The 11815-nt window shown below is 41.9% G+C and overlaps 1 protein-coding gene and 1 long non-coding RNA gene across 2 annotated transcripts in view; both read right to left on the reverse strand.

Annotated features, from left to right (window-relative positions):
- Nucleotides 1-3833, reverse strand: part of C1H2orf78 (chromosome 1 C2orf78 homolog) — a 13568-nt gene extending 9735 nt beyond the window's left edge. The window contains 1 exon segment of the mRNA XM_001375059.4: nucleotides 3054-3833. Coding sequence (XP_001375096.3) covers nucleotides 3054-3213 — 160 coding nt within the window. The 5' untranslated portion in view covers nucleotides 3214-3833.
- LOC130456909 (uncharacterized) overlaps nucleotides 1-5207 on the reverse strand; it is a 23842-nt gene extending 18635 nt beyond the window's left edge. The window contains exon 1 of the long non-coding RNA XR_008915926.1: nucleotides 3827-5207. This is a non-coding gene — a long non-coding RNA (uncharacterized LOC130456909). The remainder of the gene's footprint in view (nucleotides 1-3826) is intronic.
- Nucleotides 5208-11815: the final 6608 nt, after the last annotated feature.

Here is an 11815-nt window from a genome sequence, read left to right on the forward strand (position 1 = left end):
TCAAAGCCTAAGAATCTAGCCACGTTAAGAAAAAAAGGGGGGAGGTGAATGACTCTAGGATGCATTTCAAATACACATACATATAAGACACACACACACACACACACACACACACCCTCCCTGCTATATCCCAACTCTTTATTAGCTTATCTAGACAATGAGCAAGAACCATTCTTTATAAGTGTGAAAAATACTTAGTAACCTCCTCAGAATTGTTTTAAACTGGGGGTGGGGGGTAATAGCGAGGTGGCTCAGTGGATTGAGAGCCAAGCCCAAAGACAGGAGGTCCTGGGTTCAGATGTGACCTCAGATACTTCCTAGCTATGTGACCCTGGGCAAGTCCTTTAATTCCCATTGCCTAGCCTTGAAACCAATACATGGTATTGATTCCAAGATGGAGGATAAGGATCTAAAAAAAAATTAGAAGAATTGTTTTGAAATGGATAAAGACATCATGATGGGTCAGGGAGCAGCTGGGTGGTTCAGTGGATTGAGAGCCAGGCCTAGAGACAGGAGGTCTTAGGTTCAAATCTGACCTCCGCCTCCTAGTTGTATGGCCCTGGGCAAGTCACTTAATCCCCATTGCTGATCCCTTACCTCTCTTCTGCCTTGGAACCAATACATAGTAGTGATTCTAAGATGGAGGGTAAGGGTTTTTAAAAAAAGACATCATGATGCAATAGAAAATATTAGATTTACTATGGGGGGTGGGGGGAGGAAAAGAAAATGATCTATGTCTTTAACGAATAATGCTTGGAAATGATCAAATAAAATATATTTTAAAAAATAATAAAAAGAAAAAAAGAAAAATAAATAAATAAATAAAGCAATAAGCAATAAACTGCAATATCTTAAAAAAAAAAAGAGTCAGAGAACCTGAATTCAAATCCAACCTCTGACATTATTGAGACAAGTCATTATAGCTCTAAGGACCTCCAATTCCCCATTGTCAGACAATAGTGTTAGACGAGAAGGTTCCTGTCATCTCTAAATCTATACTCCTGTGATCCATTGTAGAGGTAGGAATGTGGGGAGTGACTATGGCTGGGCAATATTGAGAGTCACAGCTTCAATGGCTCCACTATGGCACTGCCTGCTCTCATCATCATGATTTCTTTGTTTTTATCAAAATCATTAACATTATTGCAATCATCATCTCAGAGAGTCCACCTAAAGAAAGAAGTGAGCCCTTTCCCTGACTCCTACATGGCATGAACAAGAAATCAACTTCTCTGTCTAGAGTGGAAGTAAGCAGAAATTCCTTCTGAAATATATTCTAACCAAAACTTAGCATATACATTCATTCATTCATTATTTATTCATTTTTTAAAGCCACTGGGGTGGGGGTAACTGGGCAGCTTGGTGGATTGAGAGCCAGGTCTAGAAACAAAAAGTCCTGGGTTCAAATCTGACCTCAGACACCCCATTGCCTAGCCCTTACTGCTCTTCTGCCTTGGAGCCAATACACAGTATCAAATCTAAGATGGAAGGAAAGGGTTAAAAAAAAACCCACTGAGTGCTTACTCTCACATAGCCTCATGCACACTGTTGATATAACATTCCTACAATGCTTTAAGGTCCATAGAACTCTTTATTAATAATCAAAACTTAAGCAACACTTTTCATAGTTCATGTTTATAAAATACTTTCCCCATAAAAGCTTCGACCACACAAAAAGGATCATCCCCACTTTACAGGTGCAGGAACCAGAGAAAGGTGAAAGGAATTGCCCAGGAGTCGCATAGCCAGTTAAGTGTCAGGTCCAGAGTTCAAATCCAAATCTCCTGAAGGCAGCTGGGTAGCTCAGTGGATTGAAAGCCAGTCCTAGAGACGGGAGGTCCTGGGTTCAGATGTGGCCTCAGACACTTCCCAGCTGTATGACCTGGGCAAGTCATTTGATCCCCATTGCTTAGCCCTGACCGTTCTTCTGCCTTGGAACCAATACACGGTATTGATTCCAAGATGGAAGGTGAAGGTTTAAAAAAAATCCAAATCTCCCAATTCCAAAACCTACATTCTTTCTGCTCTCCCCCTCCCTTGGCCCCACTTCTTGTATGCTTACTTTGAGCTAAGGCACTCAATACTCAAATAGAATGGCATTCTAAGGAGCTACCTTTGCCCCCACAGATTTAATCTATCTGAACCTTCCCAGTTCATTGACCCCCCAAAAAATCTTTTTGTGAAGAATACTTTCTTCTTTCTCCTTGTGGGAACAAAGTTCTATACATTTGAGTTTGTTTTTTTTTCCTTTTCAGTCTTAAATTTCCATTCCAAGTCCCAGCTCATCTTTGGGAATCCCCCTGCCTTCCAGCCTAGCTCTTCTGGTTTTTCTCTACCTCTTTCAATCCCCTTCCTCCACCCTAAAGGAGCTGGCCAGTGCTAAAGCCAAACTCTACAAGACCTCGCCAGATGTGAGTTCATTTTCAAACGTTTCCAGTCTCTCTTCCTAGTTTCTTCAACCTTAAGCCTAACTTAAATGAAAATGCTCAGCGTCTGTGTTGGGACCATTTCTGAACAGGACAAAACTTTAGAATACTGTTAAGTTCCCCAAGAATACAGGATTTCATCAGTAGAGGAAGGGTAGGTCACAGCTCTTAGGGATGAATCCCAACATTCCCCAAACTTTCCCTTCTTCTTGAACTTTGGTGGAGAAAAGGGAATCCTCTTCTGGGGTTCACCTCTTCATATTTGGGGGCAAACAGACGTGTAATCTAACACCAGGTCTCTCGTTCACAACCCTCCAACTAAAAAGGGATCTTCCAGAGCTTAAATGCCATTGGAAAGGCAAAGGAGAGAGGATTGATTCATGGGGGAAAAACTTGGAATAACAAAATGAAAATATTAATAGTGATGCTCTTGAAAGAAAAAATATTTTCTTAGTATATTAAAAAAAAAACCCTCCCTTCCTCAGTGGGATTTTTCTGCCCTTTCCCAAGCTACTACTCTGCAGAACAATCAAGAGATCCCCAGCTCATTTCTAAAGATCTATCTTCCTACTCGTTTTAATATTGCTCTTTAAAAAAAATGATGGTCACCATAATCTTGTCCCTTACCTGCCATGATTATAGAAGAGAAAACATCAACAAAGGTCACTTGGTATGAAGAAATGACTCCCGTAGTTGTCCAGGTGACTGAAGTCAGAGAGAGCATGTGTCCAGTATGAATGTGACTGGTCACTTGCGATGGTCCAAGTTTATTTACAGGCAGCTCCATGGAAACCCCAAAGATTCCACCAGGTGGGCAACGGGTTTGGTGGGAGAATGAGGTCACAAAGCCAGTCAGTTTAAAAGGATGGGGCAGCCAATAGAGACATCAGAACCCTGGCAGCAAGCCAGGTGGAGGTAAGGCTGATAGTCCTGAGCCCTTTTGAGGGAGAAACCTGCTAGCTGGCTCTCTTACAGTAGAGAACCGCCTGAGAAGTGGGTGATGAAGGGAGGAGGAGGCCAAGGCAGTTGATGCAGACAAGTCTTTTTCCAGCCTCTCCATTAGATCTCAAAGCAACTCTCAGCAACAGGAGAAATACTAGACATGTTGGTTCATTATTCAGGAAGGAACTTATGCCTAGTTAAGGGCATATGACATACATGACCTGTCTGAAAAAAATAAATCTGTCCCTTAGACCAATCACAGGGCCCTGGAACCTTCTGCCCATCCAAAGAAGAACAAATATCACTTCCTCTGGGCCTGTTTTCTGTAATAAGAAGGTGGAAACTAGATGTTGAACCCTAATTCTGAGTCCCTTCCAGTTTCCAAAGGGCCACAATCCTACTGATACCGATCCCTGGAGAATGACCCAATCCCTGGCCCCGCTCTCCTTGAATCCTACCTTTGAGCCCAGTGCATTTCCCCACTTTTCTTCTCTTTCCTGGCCTCATCATAAATGTTGCCCCTCATTTTAGTCTTAGTCCAGCAATCTCAGCACCCTCCACTCCATGGCTGCCCCTTGCTCTCAGCTTGCAGGGCCTTTTCCTTAAATTCCTTCTGCTTTAGGGGCCACAACTCCCATTTGCAGCAGTCCCTGGAGAAGTGGCCAGGCTTAGGGGTTGCATATCCTCTCTCTTCTGGTTTCCTTCTGCTCTAGAGATCTCCCATATCTTCTGAGTTCTCTGGCTCTCCGTCCTGAGATCTTGCAGGACCCCTTGCCACCCCTTTTTCTGCATTGGGTGGGGCATCTTGGGGGTCTTTCTTCTTTCCCTGCTAGGGTATCCTAGAAGCCAGGGGAGGATCCAGTGAGATTGTCCTATTTGCCAGTTAATCACATCCCCCTCCCAACTGCCGCCCTAGAACCTTGGGACTCTAGGGTTCCCAATATAGGGGACAGGCAGAGTCAGTCTAGTCAACAAGTATACATTAAGTACCTCCTGTGTCCCTCATCCACCCCTTGTCACCTCTGTTAATTTGAGCAAATCATTTAACTGGTTGGGGCCCTGAGCTCATCATCCAAAAAAGGAGAGGATGGACTAGATGGCCTTGAAGGTCCCTTTTGGCCCTAAGGCTCAGGGCCTCTTCTCTATTAAATCATTCATTGCTGTTCAGGCATTCAGTTGTGTCCAGCTCTCCGTTGAGCCATAGCACGCCAGGCCCTTCCTCATCTCCTCCCCTGTCTCCCAAAGCCTGGCCAACCTCTACTCAATCACCTTATCCAAATTAGACCTATTGTACTTCTCACCAAAGCCCATTATTGCCTTCTTTATAACAAGTCCATCAAGTTAAACAACCTCAGTCTAAATCACTGAGTTTTAATAGGAGGGCAATAAAAAGCCAGCTTGGATGGCCTCATCCGTGTTCATAAAATTGACCATGTGTAGCACACCAAATGGCCAGGAAGAAGACTTGGCGACTGAGCAAAGGCCATGGCTAGGACAGTTTTAGAAAGCATCAAAATACCCTTGTCCAGCTGAGAGTTGTAAGTAATCTGTGTAACTGAGGCAACTGGCTCCTCAGAGGAAGCTGCTTCAGTGTGACGTTCACATCAAAATCAGTGTCCTCGGCCGCTTTGCCAGCCTCTTTCTGTGGTCCTTGGCCTCGAACTCCTTCCACTGGATGGAGGAGGACAGATCCATTTTACCAGAAAGCCACTGAGGCTTGCTCCATCGTGGAAGTATTTGCATGTCTCTTCTGGTCTAGATCCTGAGATTTAGTGGCTGCAAGAGAGAACAAGGACTCTGTGGTGAGTTAAGTGAAAGGCTAAGAGTCCCCGAAGACTATCAAAGCTAGAATGAGCAACAAAGAAGTCTGGGATGTGACTATCATTTTCTTCCTTCAGCTTTCCAATACAATGAGGGCACTTAAAGTGTTAGGGTTTAGGATTGCTACTGTGTATCACTGAAGGATACAGTTTATTACCTACTTTCTCCAAAGCAAAAAGAACTAGAATCAATACATTGTTAGGAGAATATGGAAACTGTATCTAAAAGTTGCTTCTTAGTTGTTGTTGTCAAATCTATTAATCCATTGCAAGATTTGTTTCGAAGTCTTAGCCATAATAAATGAATGAATGAATGAATGAATGAATGAATGAATGAATGAATGAATGAAAGATTCAAGGACCTTTAAAAAAAAAGTACCTACTATAGTGGGCAGCTGGGTGACTCAGTGGGCTGAGAGCCAGGCCCAGAGATGGGAGATTCCTATCTGACCTCAGACACTCCCTAGCTAGGTGACCCTGGGCAAGTTATCCAATCCCCATTGCCTAGCCCTTACCACTCTTCTGCCTTAGAACCAATACCAGTATCAATTCTAAGAAGGAAGGTATGGGTTTTTAAAAAAAAGTACCTACTATGTGCCAGATAGTATATGTTGAATATTAGGAAATGTAAAGAAAAATAGCAAACTCTTCCTGCCCTCAAGGAGCTCACATTGGAAGCCCTCAGTTGGACTCGTCTTCTCTTTTTGGGGATGTTACTAAATCATCACAAAGGAGAATGACTTAGAGCAGTGATGGAGAACCATTTAGCGTCCAGCTGCCCAATCTGCACCCTCACACCACATGTGCACCTCCTCCTTACCCCAGACAGAGGAGGGAGGAAGCACTCCTATTAGACTGCTGGGCAGAGGGGTGGGTGATATGAAAAATGTCCTCAGAGATGGTGGAGAGGGAGAAGGGAGCAGCCCCTTCCTGTAACAGGTCTAGAGTATGTATGGTGAGAGGGTGGGGAAGGACTGTCACCCAACTAGAAACCCTGGGGTAGTTTTTCAAACAATCCAATGACTAGGCTACTAGATCCTTGGCTGCCAGTGGCTGAGTCCAACCAGCTTCAAAATTTTTCCTGGATCTTTGAGAAATTCCATCATTCTAGATTTCTCTATTATTCCTGGAACATGGTACATGAATTCATCTTTCTAAGGCAGCATAGTGAAATGAACCTGAGCTAGTGGTCCAAAGCCCTGAGTTCCAGTTTCTGCCACTAATTGGCTGTGAGCTTAGTCAAACAGTAGACCCTCTCTATTTCTTGGGTTCCTTATCAGCCAAACTGGAAGTTTGGGGAAAGAGAAGGGAGTAAGCAGTATCTAAAAGCTAGTGATCTTGATATTTATTCTCATCAAAATCCTAGAATGTGTTTATTTTTTAAAGGTGTGAGTCCTAGAAATGAAGCAGTAATGACTAGGAGCTAGATGTTTAAAAAAAAAAGGAAAAAAGTCCTGTCATCAATCTAACTTCATTTTCATTGAAACAAGAGTTGACTAGAAAACCAGGGAATTCATCAAATAGTCATTCCCGTGTGAAAAAAGAGAGGGAGAGTAAGAGGAGACCTGTATTCAAACCCTGTCATTATTGTATGACTTCAGGCATATAACCTCTCTGATCCTCAGTTTCTCTTATCTTTAAAATGGGCTCTGATGGTACCTATAGTTTCTCCTTCATAGAATTGTATGATAAAATTTGAGATCATATAGAGTAGGTGTTTTGTAAACTTCAAAGTGTTGGAAGGAAGCTATGATTATTCTAGCACAATGTCCTCAGTTCTCACAAGATAAACAGATATGCACATGGGTCAATGGGGATATGATTGGGAATGTGGACTCTAAACGATCACCCCAGTGCAAATATCAATAATATGGAAATAAGTCTTGATCAGTGACACATGTAAAACCCAGAGGAATTGTGTGTTGGCTATGGGGCGGGGGGAGAGGAGGGAAGGGAAAGAACATGAGTCTTGTAACCATGGAAAAATATTCTAAGTCATCTAAATAAATAATTTTTTTTTCAAAAATAAAAAAAACATGAGGAGAGAAGGGGCAATATATCAGGAAATACTGATCATATTTAAAGAGAAAGCATACAAATATTGTGATCTTATGACAATAATAAATTATGTAACACACACACAAGATAAACAGATATGAACTGGGACGATGGTTCTAAGTTGAATGACTGAACCCAATGGTTGGTTGGTTGTCATCCTTCATACTAGAAGAAGACCAAAATAATATCACTGGTGATGTCTTCTGACTTACATAAATTGGATTTAAGTGTGGCAGAGTGGCACAAAATTGCAGGCTCACCCTCTTGAAGAGTCACCAAAGTCCAGTGGCAAAACAAATGTCAAGACAACTAGCGATGTATGGCTTGGGATGCCAGATAACAGGATTCCTATGAATCAACTCCCCCAATTAAGTCAATTATTCCTAGTAACCCTAAACCTATTAATAGCTGAGCTGCCACAGACCCCTCTCCCTTCAGTGTCTTGGTATTCTCTCAGAGGATAGACCACCCTATAAGTGACATAATTGGAGCAGAACAGATCTGCCCTCTTACACATTTCACTGTCCAAGAGAGATTTTAAGCTTATCTCTTACCTGTTCTTTAAAGTTTGTTTATGTGGCAATTCAATTAGTATTTACAATGACTATAATATAAGATTTTGTGGCTGACCATTGCAATTTTCATTCATTATTGTGCAAAAGTTGAGGGTAAAGTTCTCTTGGAGAGAGGAAATTTCACCAACAATGGCTCCCTTCCAAGATGAGATGACTAGGAGTCAGTACAGATGCTAAAAGTGAAGATCAACAAAGATTAGAGAACTGAAGGACCAGGGGGGCTTCCCTCAGAGGACCACCAGTCTCCAAAAGGTGGTCTCCAGACCAGTGATGGGGAGCTGGGGGAAGTTGAAGTTAAAGAATTAGCAGAAAGCAGCCTTAAGTGTTTTTTAATATTGGCTTTTTATTTTTATTTTATTTTTTTAAAACCCCTTCTGTCTTAGAATCAATGCTGTGTGTTGGTTCTAAGGCAGAAGAGTGGTAAAGGCGAGGCAATGAGGATTAAGGGACTTGCCCAGGGTCACACAGCTGGGAAGTATCTGAAGTCAGATTTGAATCTAGGACCTCCCGTCTCTAGGCCTGGCTCTCAATCCACTGAGCCACCCAGCTGCTCCCTAATATTGGCTTTTTAATTGGGGATTGTCAAGTTTTAAATGGTTTACTATTTCTTAAGTGTCACTGCTGGCCTCTTAAAGTGTTCTTTAACATTTAATAAATGTTCCCATCTGCCTTACTTTTGCTTCTATTTTGGTTCTTATACTGTTTGTTGAAATAGAAACATCAAGGTTGTGCAAACAGCTCTTTGGAACATAAAACCCAATGATCTTGCCCATAGCACTTCATTGTATTTAGCGCTTAGACCATGTGATACAAAAGTATCCTGAACTTACATGATATTAATTGCAAATGGAGCATGACTATAGAATGGTAATAACATTAATTAGTGCTCTGAGATCCGTCTTATTCAGGTATATGATTTGTTGCTTTTTGTTCCCCAATTCCATGATGGTGGCAGGCTCAGCAGAACATCCTTTGGTTGTTTTTTCAGTTACAGGACTCTTCTGAACTCATCGAAAATGCAATTAAGTTCATGTGCTTCAGCGTCCCTCCGTGGTAGTTTCATTAAAGGAAGTCCAGAAACAGAAGGGCATCTACCACATCACATCAGCAGGCCTTTCTGGAAACTTCTGGCTTATCCATTGCTCCATTGTGGAGCTGGTAAACTGACCAAAGGAGCAAAGGAGTTTATATTTTATCCTAGAGGTAACAGGGAATGATGGGAATTTCACCAGTTAGCGGTGATATGGATATCTGTGCATGAGGAATAAAACTTCTACAACAGAGTGAGAAGTCCTAGGACCAATGGTTACTGCTTCCAAGTATTGTCTTCCCCAGGATAAGCAAGTGAAGAGTCTTCAAACTGAGCTTGAATATCAGCAAAGACAGCCTTATTGAGATTTCCAAAGCTGCTGCCAGATGTTTGGAGTCAAATCTGCAGGGATCATTTGGTTTGTTGGCAATCTGTTGTCTCAGAACCTACATCTGTCCAAACTTCTTGAGAGCCTCAAATTATAGTGTTTGAACCTTCTGAGTTTTGGCAGAAGCAGAATAAATCTTAATTGCATCTAGGATATGGTGACTCTTGGGGTATGATAGCATGAACTCAGGAGGACTTTTAAGGTAGTACTGATAGGCAAAGAGCTAAGTCTTAAAGAAAGCCCACGACTCTAGAAGAAGAGGTGAAGATGGAGAGGATTCCAGGCATGGGGAACAGTCAGGGGAAAGACTTAGAAGATGGGGGAGATAAAGAATAGTTACAGATAGGATATATCACTATACACATAGAGAGAAATATGTGCAAGAAACAGTAAGGAAGGCAAGATGAGTGAGAGGCTGAGTGCAGGAGAATAATGTATATAAAGATAAAAGCAGGAAGAAGCCAGGATAACAAGATAGTGAAACAACGAGCAAAGGAGTTTATATTTTATCCTAGAGGTAATAGGGAATGATGGGAATTTCACCAGTTAGCGGTGATATGGAGTGTGGCATGGGCAGACCCAAATTTTAGGGAAATTATTTTGGCAAATGTGTGGATAATACCATCAATTGGAGGATGACTGAATAAATTGTGGTATATGCTGGTGATGGAATACTATTGTGCTGAAAGGAATGATGAACTGGAGGGATTCCATGTGAACTGAAAAGACCTCCAGGTATTGATGCAAAGTGAAAGGAGCAGAACCAGGAGAACATTGTACACAGAGACTGATACATTGTGGCACAATTGAATGTAACTGACTTCACTACTAGCAACAGTGCAATGATACAGGACAATCCTGAGGGACTTATAAGAAAGAATGTATCCTCATCCAGAGAAAGACCTGTAGGAGCAGAAAAGCAGAAGAAAAATATATGATTGACCATGTAGTGTGATAGGGAATGTGATTAAGGTTTTGATGTTAAAGGATTGTTCTACTGCAAATATGAATAATATGGAAATAGACTTTGAGCTATGATACATGTATAACCCAGTAGAACTGCTTGTTGGCCTTGGGAGGGGGAAGGGAAAGTGGGGGGATCATGAAATATGTAACCATGGAAAAATATTCTAAATAACTATTCAAAACTACAATTAAAATTTTTAAAAATGTGTGTACAATAGATCAGATTGGGAACAGACTGAAGACAGAAGACCAAATTGGAGGCTAAGGCAATGAAAGTGCCCTAACCAAAACCAGAAGCAGTCACTGGGAGAAGCTGAGAAGTCAGAATCAAAGAACTACAGAATTCCAGATGGGGGGTTCTCCATGTAGCAGCTCTTTACACCAGTAGCATCACAGCTCCCATCCTTATCCCTATCCTATTCCTACCTACAGGCACCTTTCCATTGCCTCTAAATCTGCTCAAATAGAGCTCAGCCTTTTAAAAAAAAAAAAGGAGGGGGGAATAAAGCACTTCCTTGTGACTCATTAGTCATCTCCTCAAACTATAGCTCTCACCATTTTTATCATCAAACTCTAAGAAGAAGAGACTATAAATGCTGTTTCTGTCTCCGCACTCGATTGACCCTCCAGGCACTTTCAGTCTTCATCAATAAAATGAGGCAGCTGGACCAGAAGGCCTCGGAGGTGCTGCCAATCAAAATCTGAAATCCTTAATCCATAATGTTGACCACAATATGATTTTTTTCATGATTGTGGATAGCTTCAGTTTCTTCCATTGAAAACTGCTTGCCTGTAAGAGACTGGAAGTCTCAAACATTTGAATGGCTTCCTTTTATTTCTTGCAAATGAGACCTTTCTTAGAGAGACTTATTGGGAACATTTTTCCCAGTTACTTGCTTCCCTCCTGTTTTAAGTGGATTTGGGATTGCTTGTGCAAACCCTTTACATTTTATATAGAGAGGCAGCTAGCCAGAACAGACAAAGCACTATACAAATCTAGCCTCAGACACCACACCGACCAGCAATTTAACCCTACGTGAGTCACTTATTCTCTGGGTGCTTCATCTTCCCCAAATGTAAAATAGGGCTAAATAATGGCATCTCCCTTCTGGGATGGTTGTGAAGATGAAAAGAGGTCTTTGTAAGGCGTTTTGCAAACCTTAAAACACTTGAGATATATATATACTGTTAAACTGGGGGGAGGGGGGGACACAGAACTATTCAATAGACAGAAAAGCCACATCTTTAATCAGGAGAGGAGTTTGGCACAATTTCTTCAGCCTCCACACAGTCACACGCTCAAAACCCACACAGAGCTCCAAGGCTCTAGCTCCTCTGGCTACAGACCCCCAGGAGTGTTGGATGACAACTCAAAAAAAAAAAAAATAGAACTCGAACTCGGGATACCTCTTGGGGAACTGAGGATGGGAGAATATGGTTGGCTTTACAAAGGCTACAAAGAAATGAGGAATTCTAGACAGGATTATCAGGGAGAGGTTGATGCTTTCCAATGGACCCAAAAGGGAAAGATCCAGCCAAGGGCTAGGCTACCTTAGAAAGGACCTTGACACAAAGAGAGAGAAACTACCAGTACAAAAAGAATACTTAAC

The sequence above is a fragment of the Monodelphis domestica genome, chromosome 1, assembly GCF_027887165.1.
Source record: "Monodelphis domestica isolate mMonDom1 chromosome 1, mMonDom1.pri, whole genome shotgun sequence".
Lineage (NCBI taxonomy): Eukaryota > Metazoa > Chordata > Mammalia > Didelphimorphia > Didelphidae > Monodelphis > Monodelphis domestica.